The following is a 10,265-nucleotide window of genomic DNA, read 5'->3' as shown; positions in this document are numbered from 1 at the left end:
CAATTTTCTAAACAGGGCTTCGTCCATCCTCATGTAATTTTTATAACCGCTGGCTCATTTTCCTTCAATTCTTTCAGTAGCCTCTCGTTCGAAAATTCGATTTTTTTAAAAGCCAAGTTTTGGACCAAATTTTCTTTCTCTTCTTTTGTTGCATCTCTTCTTCCTCATTTTCGTACAAAAGTTCGTCAATTATAATAAGAGAAGTAATTTTTCGTATTTCGTCGATCATTTAAAAATTTTAATTTTACGTATCTTCCGCTTGTACCTTTCCTGCACCACAGTTATACACAATACTGAGATTGAAGCAACGGTCGCAACGTGTTTCTTAAACAAAGGCAACACGTTGCTGCAACCGTTGCTTCAACGGTTGCCTGGTGTGTATTTAGCTTAACAAGCTATCGATAGTTGGAGATGATTTTTGGCGCACTATCGATTGTTTCCATAATTGCTTTCTGCCGATAGTGCGTATAGGAATGTATGTATATCGGTAGTCGGTATAGTGATACGGTATTAATATTATAGATAGTTTACCATATATCTACTTCGCTAGCGAGAATATTTTCATGTTTATAGTATTTGGGAGGTCCATCCATACTACAATCTCAATTAAAAAATTAGTTCGGGTGTTTTTTAGCTGCATGAGAACTGTCGATATCGATAACTAAGTTTGACAGCTGAGAATGTCAAAATGTTGGCATTTTTAATCTGAGGATTGCCTTGCCCTTTGCTCCCTCGCGGAAACATAAGAAACTATATTTAAAAATTGCGACCCCTCATGAATCGTTTAATGCCAGAAGAACGCTTCAAAATGTTTGAAATTTACTTTGAAAACTTAAATTAAAATAAATGGATCGCTATGTCAATGCGTCGTCGTTCTCAACTTGTTGGCCTTTGTCCTACGGCCGCGTGCAAAATTTCACGTAAGAACCTTGGCTTGCGTGCCTTGTGGCTTGTGAAAGAATTGAATCCGAATGACCATCGTTTCCGCCGCATTTTTGTTAATTGGGCTCATTAGATTTATTATTATTATTAATAATATCGTAGCCGTGGTGGGCATATGCTGGATATCATATTCAAAAAATAAATGCCATGACATTATCTACAAGATTATTACAAAAAAAATATATTCCGACAATATTTCTGTTTTGTATTTAATTTTAAGCTCTTAAAACACACCCGATACATAGGTATGGAATACCTACGCCCGTCATGTACTCGTACAGCTGATAACCAGCACCATCGATAAATGCAATAGTTATGTTCCATCGACAGTTAGCCCTATACACTTGCAGCTTTGTGCTCTGTCGTATTTGCAACAATAAACTATTATAGAAGTACGTGTAGCAGAATAAGTGCAATAAAATAAATAATGGTTGGTTTCTTATTTAAATGGAATAATTTATACTTGTTATTGGTTTTTTGCAATCGCTTTGTAGAAAAGAAAATTTTCCATTGTGATAAAACTATTTTCAGCAACTTTGAATGCATATGTAGATACAAACGCAAATATTTGTTGTATGATTACTGCTCCTCCTATTAACGACATCAAAAATCACAACACAAATTGAAGGAGGAGCTCGAACAAACAACCAATAAAGGCTATCAGCAACAACTATTTACATATGCATTTATGTTGCTTATTCTAAATTATTGAGCCAAACCCAAATTAATAATTTATTCCCAACAAGATAGATTACCTTCTCTAATGTAGAATTGTCTATCCCGGATCTATATATACTGGCAGCAATCGAATAAAAATCTCAATTTTTTTATTTTTCCAAACACTTGAATTGTTCAACCAACGAATGTAAAAAGTTATTAAAAAAACTGTTGCAATTTTCCAGGGGACATCACAACGTTCGCGTCTTGCCGAAGTGGTCTTAAAGCAAGATGTTATATGGACAAAGAAGTTGGTCACATTTGTCTTCCAGCACATTCCATTCGCGAACCTACGCTTGTACTGCAAGTGTTTGGAGATCTCGTGCAATGGCATCGCTTGGTTGGCCGGGCTGTTGGCTTTCATTTGGATAGCGGACAGCAAATCACTCTATCAAATGCAGTTAAATCTACTATTTGGTCTAATATTTGATATCGTCGTAATTGCAGTGCTAAAAGCGATCTTTCGTCGAAGACGACCATCAGCATGTTCAGATATGCTCACCTTAGGACCTGACAAGTTCAGTTTTCCTTCGGGTCATGCATCCAGATCGGCCTTCGTATTAATGTTTTTCACCGTACTGAACCCTGTCTCAAAAATATTATGGATGCCCATCCTTTCGTGGACGATAAGTGTGTGTTTCTCAAGAGTCTTACTCAGCCGTCATTACATATTGGATGTTGTTGGTGGCATGGCGATTGGTATTGTTGAGGCACTTTTCATAGGTATTTTATGGATAAGTGAAAGTACTGCGTCATATTTTATTACCTATTTAACCGAGGACTATTTGCCTGGAGGAGAGGCAGATGTTTAGATGTTTGTAAAAAGGATTAAAATTGCATTATATTCGTTAAAGTTGGAAATTAGTTAAGAAAATGGTAAGAGTAGCCAAAAACGTCTAAAAACCTGTTCAAAGTAAAAGAATAAAAAAGAAAATCATTAACGAGACTTGCGCAGCTGACTCATTAATGTGTAAAACAAATAAGACACCACATTTTTGTGATAAATTTGCTAACACCTAAGATTTTTTATTACTAGTAAATATAAAATAAATCAAAAAATGTAGAGACTTTTCTTTTAGTGACTGTGGAATTTCGAATGTATGTACCAAGGCGAAGCTATTCATGAATGTGCCTTGGTATGTACTTTTTTAATCATGCGACAACTAAAAATTCCAAACCTATCCAATCCGTTACTGGCCGACACATTAGCAGTTGAACAAACATATACAAATTATTTTATCTACACTAATATTATAAAGAGGAAAACTTTGTTTGTTTGGTTGTAATGAATAGGCTCAAAAACTACTGGACCGATTTTAAAAATTCTTTCACCATTCGAAAGCTACATCATCCACGAGTAACATGGATTATATTTTATTTTGGAAATAGGGCTCGAGATATAGGTCAAAACGTGGACCCGGGTAACCTTTGGTTGTGTATGCACAATATAGGTATCAAATGAAAGCTGTTGATAAGTGCTTTAATACGGGGTAATTTTCATACCTATTGATGACTAGGGTCTCGAAATATATGCCAAAACGTGGACCCGCCGTGTCTTTGCACCGAATTAAACCAAACTTATGCACATTGTTAAGTAAGTATTGAAAATGGGTTTCGTAAAGTTTGGTTGTAATTCGGAGCAGTGGCAACGGGTACAGCGTTCTTTTGAGCCAGCCATAATGTCGCTTACTTTTTTAACGCTTGGGGCGGAACTGAACTGTCAAATTGACAGTGTTAGTTACAATGTGTCAATATTTCTTTCTAATTTGGATGCCATAAGGAAAAAACGTAAGTGCAACATGTAAAAATTGTTTGTGAATTTTTTTGGAGTGGATTTTGGAACAGTGAATAATTTCTTACGAAATTTGAGAATTTAATGTGAAATCCGAATGAAATTATGTGTTCGTGGAAAAAAAATTTTTTTTCGTTTTTTTTTTTTTGAAAAATATAAATGGATAATGGTTAAAAAAGCTCCAATGCTTAATAAAACATATAAATTGAAACGAAAAATTCATGGATGATCAGGAAAAAATACGATTGTTTATTCATATGCGTTGATTCGAAATTTAAAAACAATCTTCTTTTTTCCTGATTTTCAATTTATATTTTATATTTACTCAAAAACAAGTAGAAAAACAAAAAATATTGTTTATGCCAAAGCGCTTGAATAAAGAATAAAGAAATAAATAATATGAAAATCATATATTTTCTGTTCTAAACCATATCTATTCTATTTTAGTGTGCCCAGCGAAGGGGGCCGGGTTTGCTAGTTTCTTATATTTATTCTTTTATTAATTATATATGATAGAATTTGAATGAAGAAGCCTTTGTTTAGTATATGAATCAATAAGAAATGCAATTGACTAAAATCCCATTTAGGTCTTCGAAAATCCAAACGAAGACGGTAAAATGGTGTAGAAGCGCTTTGTACCCAACTGAGGGTGATTGTCGTTTTTTTTCTTAGACTTTTCACCGCCAGTTCCAAAAGCAAGGTGTTGCAAATTTATAAGAAACCGCCCAAGTTCCTAAATTTCAATCAAAAGTCAAATTAAAACAAAGTCGTTAATATTGGTTTTAATAATTTACGCTTAACATTAAAATTTTATTTACGAACTTGTAATACATTGAATACGAGAAAAAAACATACAAAAATTATTTTAAAATATATATAAAAGCCAATCTTATGATCCACAAGACATGCACGCATCTTTATTTTCGAGCGAACAAACCATATCTGCCAAATTTTTACTATGGTTGGGTGATGCAGCTTCTTGTATTGACGATTTAGCTTTTACCTCGCCATTTGTCTCTTTGCGACTTCTGTCAACTGTAAATTGTATTGCGTTTGCAGCAGGCTTTGTACGTAGATAATACATTCCGGTTTTGAGTCCCGCTTTCCACCCATAAAAATGTATGGAAGTAAGTTTACCATAGTTTGGCTCTGCAACATGAATGTTAAAAGATTGACTTTGATCAATGAACGCACCACGATCTGCTGCCATTTTAATTGTGTTCTTCACAGATATCTCCCAAACAGTTTTGTAAAGATCGCGTATGTTTTGTGGTATGGAATCAATGTTTTGTATAGAGCCGCGGTGAATAATGATTTGGTTTTTCATGTCATCATCCCATAGGCCCAGCTCTGTAAGATCGCGAATCAAATGATGATTCACAACTTGGAATTCTCCGGAGAGCACACGACGCGTATAGATATTTGTAGTGTAAGGTTCAAATGACTCATTGTTACCCATAATTTGGGCTGTAGATGCGGTTGGCATAGGTGCAAGCAACAGAGAGTTCCTAACGCCATGCTGTTTGATTTTCTCTTTCAACTCGGCCCAATTCCACAGTTCTGTTGGTTTCTTATTCCACATATCATATTGAAGAATTCCCTTACTAACTGGTGAACCTTCATACGTTTCGTATGGACCATATTTTTCCGCCAACTCACAACTAGCTTCCAAAGCGCCGTAGTAAATTGTTTCGAAAATTTGTTGATTCAATAAGAATGCTTGCTCGCTTTCGTATGGATAACGCATAAGAATAAGGGCATCTGCGAAACCTTGTACGCCAATGCCAATGGGGCGATGTCTGAAATTTGATTTTTTTGCCTCTGGCAATGGATAGTGATTTATATCTATAATTTTGTTTAGATTCCGTGTAACGGTTTTAGTGACCTCTTTAAGTCGTTGGAAATCGTACGTTTTTTCAGGCGTAACAAACATATTAAGCGCAATCGATGCTAAGTTGCATACTGCCACTTCATCCGGCGCGGAATATTCAACAATTTCGGTGCATAGGTTACTACATTTGATAGTTCCAATATTCTGCTGATTACTTTTTCTATTGCACGCATCTTTATACAACATATATGGTGTGCCAGTTTCCACCTGCGATTCAATGATGGCGAACCAAAGACTCTGAGCTTTCACTTTTTTATTAGCACGTCCTTCCCGTTCATATTTCTCATATAATTTCTCGAATTCTTCGCCCCAAACTTCGTGTAAGCCGGGACATTTGTGAGGACACATCAATGACCAGTCTTCGTCAGCTTCAACACGTTTCATAAATAAATCAGGTATCCACAAAGCATAAAATAAATCTCTAGCTCTGTTCTCTTCTTTGCCTGTATTTTTCTTTAAATCCAAAAACTCAAAAATATCTGCATGCCAAGGTTCTAAATAAATGGCCAAAGCTCCAGGTCGCTTGCCACCACCTTGATTTACATGACGGGCTATATTATTATATACCGCCAACATGGGCACCAAACCATTTGAGGTGCCATTTGTGCCAGCTATTTCAGTGCCCTTTGCGCGTATGCAATGGACATTAAGACCAAGGCCGCCAGCAGACTTGGAAATTAGTGCACATTGGTGGGCAGTGGTGTAAATACCATCAATCGAATCTCCAACCATAGTCAATAGAAAGCACGATGATAATTGTGGCTGTCTAGTGGCAGAAGCAAAAAGTGTCGGTGAAGCATGTGTAAAATAGCGTTCGGAAAGAAAATTGTATGTTTCAATTGCAGCATCAATATCTTCGCCATGAATACCTATGGAAACACGCATTAACATATGCTGTGGTCTTTCAACAATTTTCCCGTGCAACTTAAGCAGATAGGAACGCTCCAGTGTCTTGAAACCAAAGTAATTATAACTGAAATCACGGTCATATATTATTGCCGAATTCAATCGATCTGCATTTTCCTTTACAACATTGTAATGAAAGTCCGATATGATCGGCGTAGCTAAGCCAGTTTCGGCGCTCACATATGTGTATAGATCAGTTATGACATCTAAACGGAAAAAAGCTGTGTTCATTAAACTAAAGTGTTCGTAAATTCAACACTTACCAGAGAATACCTTCTTAGTCTTTTTATGCAAATTTGAAATGGCAATACGAGCAGCCAACGTTGCGTAGTCTGAATGTTGGGTTGTAAGACTTGCGGCAATCTCGGCTGCCAAGTTGTCGATTTCCTGTGTGGTGACGCCACAATACAAACCATTTACGACCGTATGTGCGATGGCGACCTGTAACAGCAGTTAAAAAGGGCATGAGCGTTTTCTAAATTAAGATAAATTGTATGTATGAATTTACCGGATCAACGAAATCCATATTGAGTCCATAGCAGAGCTTTTGCACACGTGAGGCGATTTTATCAAAATCCATATCCTCCTTAAGCCCATCTGTTAAGGAAAATTTCACGAATTTTATTTACCAAAAAAAAAGCTACCTCATTTACATATGAGGGTTTTGGTAAAATATTAGTTTTATATTGGAGACTCAAAACTACCCGGTTCAATAAAACTTTAAAAGGCATGATATTTAAGGCTTTGCAAAAACGTATATGGGAAACATTCTCTTATTTCTAGAACAATAGAGTAATATTCATTCTACTCCATATGGGCAGGCCTATGTGATTCTATATATCAGGCATAATCTACATACACTACATACTACATACTATCCAATTATTAGTCGCCCAATATCCGTTACTACAATTTTAGTAAGTAATAACAATTTCAGTAATAATTTGTAAATATTTTAATAACTTGTAACAATTTTAATAATAACTTATAACAATTTTAAAAATACTAATATAAAAACGACACTGATGTTTTTATCAAATGCAAATCAATCCATGTAATCAATCTATGTACATATGTATGTATGTATGTATGTAATCCAATGTAATACAACTATCGCGGTTATCCCGAATCTTCAATTTTACTTTAAGTTGGGTTATAATATTTACCTTTTATATTACTATTCTGTAAAACTTACCTCTTTTTATTACATATAATTTAGGTGACTTCATTTCGGGAAATAATTAGCAGCTAAACAACCGATAACGGAAAATCAGTAAAATGAGGAAAATTTCTTAGAAGGATGTCGCTTAAACGCGCCAAAAACCAAGTTTGAAGTTTGGTATGTTGCGAAAGAAGAAACAGATAACGTAAATTCATTGAAGAAACAGAACAGGGAGTATCACAGATGATAAAATAAAGTAATTGCACTTTGCGAAGCATAGATAATTTTCGCATTTAGTCATCTATGATGGGCGCAAACTGGTTTCTATCGTTCTTGGGTGCGAAGTGCTTCCGATTATAAATTACTAGCAAACCCGGCCCACTTCGCTGGGCACACTAAAATAGAATAGATATGGTTTAGAACAGAAAATATATGGTTTTCATATTATTTATTTCTTTATTCTTTATTCAAGCGCTTTGGCATAAACAATATTTTTTGTTTTTCTATTTGTTTTTGAGTAAATATAAAATATAAATTGAAAATCAGGAAAAAAGAAGATTGTTTTTAAATTTCAAATCAACGGATATGAATAAACAATCGTCTTTTTTCCTGATCATCCATGAATTTTTCGTTTCACTTTATATGTTTTACTAGCATTTCCCAGTGGGCTTCGCACCACCATACATAAAATGTTTTTTTATATCGCAAGAAATTTTTCATATTAAATAAGTTTTCTTTATAGAACTCGTAAAATGTTTAAACAGTTGAATTAGTTGATTTTTTTCATTCAACATACTTTCTAAAGATGTCACAATAGCCTTTTCTGTACTTTTTTAAAATTTGATTGTGGTGGTCACCTATATACAGGTAAGGTGAAAGAGCCGATAAAAACTTGTAATTAAACTTTGATCCTTTAATTTCTGAAATACGTTGTAATTTCTCATTTCTACGATACAAAACAATATCTCGTGGCCGAAACTGTTCACCAACCACAACAATGGCTACTCATCAATCGTTGGTACATTGAATCGTCTGGCGGGCGTGCTCCCCAATTGGTGTTTTATCGGCTTTTATTATGATTTTGTGGCCATCGGTGGGCATCAGATCGAGTGCCACTTTGAACAATTTCACCAATTCATTGTGTTGATGGAACATTGTTTGCAATTCATTCACGATTGATCTTCTCGTATTCGTCGAAATTGCACAGCGCTGATCTAATTCACGATTCTCATCACCAATAAAATATATTTGCAAAAATTGATGGTCACCATCACCAGAAACGCTTATAAGCGGCTGTGTATTTGTTTTTGTTTTTCCCATACAGGCATTTCGTATGAGAGGAAACCATTACTCACATAAAATGGCATAACTCAGGAACGGCTGCACCGATTTCAATCAAACTTCACACAAACTACCTCCTCAAAGATAGAAAAGAATTCTACAATTTTTGTGTCAATCGGTTCGGCGGTTCTTGAGTTATAAGATTACCAAGGAAATGTAACTTCTTTTTATATGAATAAAAATTAACCGAGAACTATTTGCCTGGAGGAGAGTAGTATTAGATGTTTGTAAAAAGGATTAAAATTGCATTATATCCGATAAAGTTTTGAATTAATGGTCTATGAATAAGTTCATGCGGTTTTTTTTCGAAATTTGAATTTCGGATCATTCCCATGGCTTTTAAACGTTTGGAAATGGTTGATTGATCAACTCCCAAAGTTTTTGCAACCTCTTCTTGCGTTTGAGCCGGATCTTGATCGAGCAATTCCTCCAATTCGGTATCCATGAACTTTGGCGGCGCGGCCAAAATCACCACTTTTAAAGCGTGCAAACCACTTCTGGCACGTTCGCTCAGCTAGAGCATGCTCACCATAAACTTCCACCAAAATACGATGACTTTCGGCTGCTTTTTTCTTCATATTAAAGAATTCCCCGCAAAAACACATTATTTGGCACGAAATTCGACATTTTCAAGTGTGGTAAAAATATTATTGTTTACGCTTCAAATAAAAAACTTATACTGACGTTTGTGCCTTACGACAGTAGCTCTCCAATGAATGTTTGGAAATGTGGATCGATGGAATAATAATCAAGTTACGCCATCTGTTGTAAAACCGCACGAACTTATTCATAGTCCTTAAGAAAATGGCAAGGCTAGCCAAAAAAAGTTCACAAACGAGACTTGCGCAGCTGACTCATTTATGTGTTAAGGGGGGAAGCTGGTCTAGAGCGCAAAAAATGGGCATATTTTATGAATTTATTTTGACTCAACAAAGGAATCAATCGAAAATCTGTGAAATAGGTTTAATAATATAGCTTTCATGGTACAAATACAAAATTTTTCGTCTGAATTAATTTCAAAATGGCCGCTGTCCAGCAGTTCTCCTAAGGCGCCTTTTTTTCTAGTGGATCCATTGCCGAAGACGTAAACTCCTTAATTTTTGTCCTGGATCAAAAAATCAAATTTTTTTAGTTTCTATATAACAACAGAAAGAGACGTACGTAGGATTTTTTCGATATTTTGTTTTTTCGCGAAATGGTGCACGTTTGAACAAAAAGTTACAATTTTCACTATAAAGAACGACATCAAATTGTTGATTAAAAAAAAAACTATGTAATATAAATAAAAAATCCTACGTACGTCTCCGGAGAAAGGTATTTCGAATGTATTGTCAAAATTTCGTAAGAATCGGTAAAGATTTGTTCGAGTTATGTCTTCGGCCAGTTTATTTATTTATTTATTTATTATTAAAGTCAAAACATACAACCATAGGTTATTTTTACAATGATTGACCTTAAGAATAGTTTACATAAAAGGATTAACAGTAAAATCAAAACTAAAATTAGAATTAAAA

General features: G+C 35.0%; 2 protein-coding genes across 2 annotated transcripts; one reads left to right on the top strand and one right to left on the bottom strand.

Moving 5' to 3' along the window:
• The first annotated feature begins 1,273 nt into the window (after window positions 1-1,273).
• LOC129249454 (polyisoprenoid diphosphate/phosphate phosphohydrolase PLPP6) lies at window positions 1,274-2,719 on the top strand. Its single transcript, XM_054889283.1, has 2 exons — window positions 1,274-1,372; window positions 1,845-2,719. Exons 1-2 carry the CDS (start codon window positions 1,370-1,372, stop codon window positions 2,469-2,471), a joined length of 630 nt encoding a protein of 209 aa, XP_054745258.1. The 5' UTR covers window positions 1,274-1,369; the 3' UTR covers window positions 2,472-2,719.
• Window positions 2,720-4,227: 1,508 nt separating this feature from the next.
• On the bottom strand, window positions 4,228-7,581 carry LOC129249453 (ribonucleoside-diphosphate reductase large subunit-like). The gene is made up of 4 exons (XM_054889282.1): window positions 7,444-7,581; window positions 6,757-6,845; window positions 6,512-6,689; window positions 4,228-6,454 (listed from the first exon to the last, which is right to left on the bottom strand). Exons 1-4 carry the CDS (start codon window positions 7,475-7,477, stop codon window positions 4,341-4,343), a joined length of 2,415 nt encoding a protein of 804 aa, XP_054745257.1. The 5' UTR covers window positions 7,478-7,581; the 3' UTR covers window positions 4,228-4,340.
• Window positions 7,582-10,265: the final 2,684 nt, after the last annotated feature.

The sequence above is a fragment of the Anastrepha obliqua genome, chromosome 5 (assembly GCF_027943255.1).
Source record: "Anastrepha obliqua isolate idAnaObli1 chromosome 5, idAnaObli1_1.0, whole genome shotgun sequence".
In the NCBI taxonomy this organism is placed as follows: Eukaryota; Metazoa; Arthropoda; class Insecta; order Diptera; family Tephritidae; genus Anastrepha; species Anastrepha obliqua.
This window is presented reverse-complemented; position numbering and strand designations above follow the sequence as displayed.

Bases quoted from the DNA above. Each gene is read 5' to 3' on its own strand.
- LOC129249453 (XM_054889282.1), bottom strand. From the start codon at position 7,477: ATGAAGTCACCTAAATTATATGTAATAAAAAGAG. The intron at 6,690-6,756 runs GTAAATTCATAC...CTGCTGTTACAG, and splicing joins ATATGGATTTCGTTGATCCG to GTCGCCATCGCACATACGGT. The intron at 6,455-6,511 runs GTAAGTGTTGAA...TTTTCCGTTTAG, and splicing joins GACTAAGAAGGTATTCTCTG to ATGTCATAACTGATCTATAC.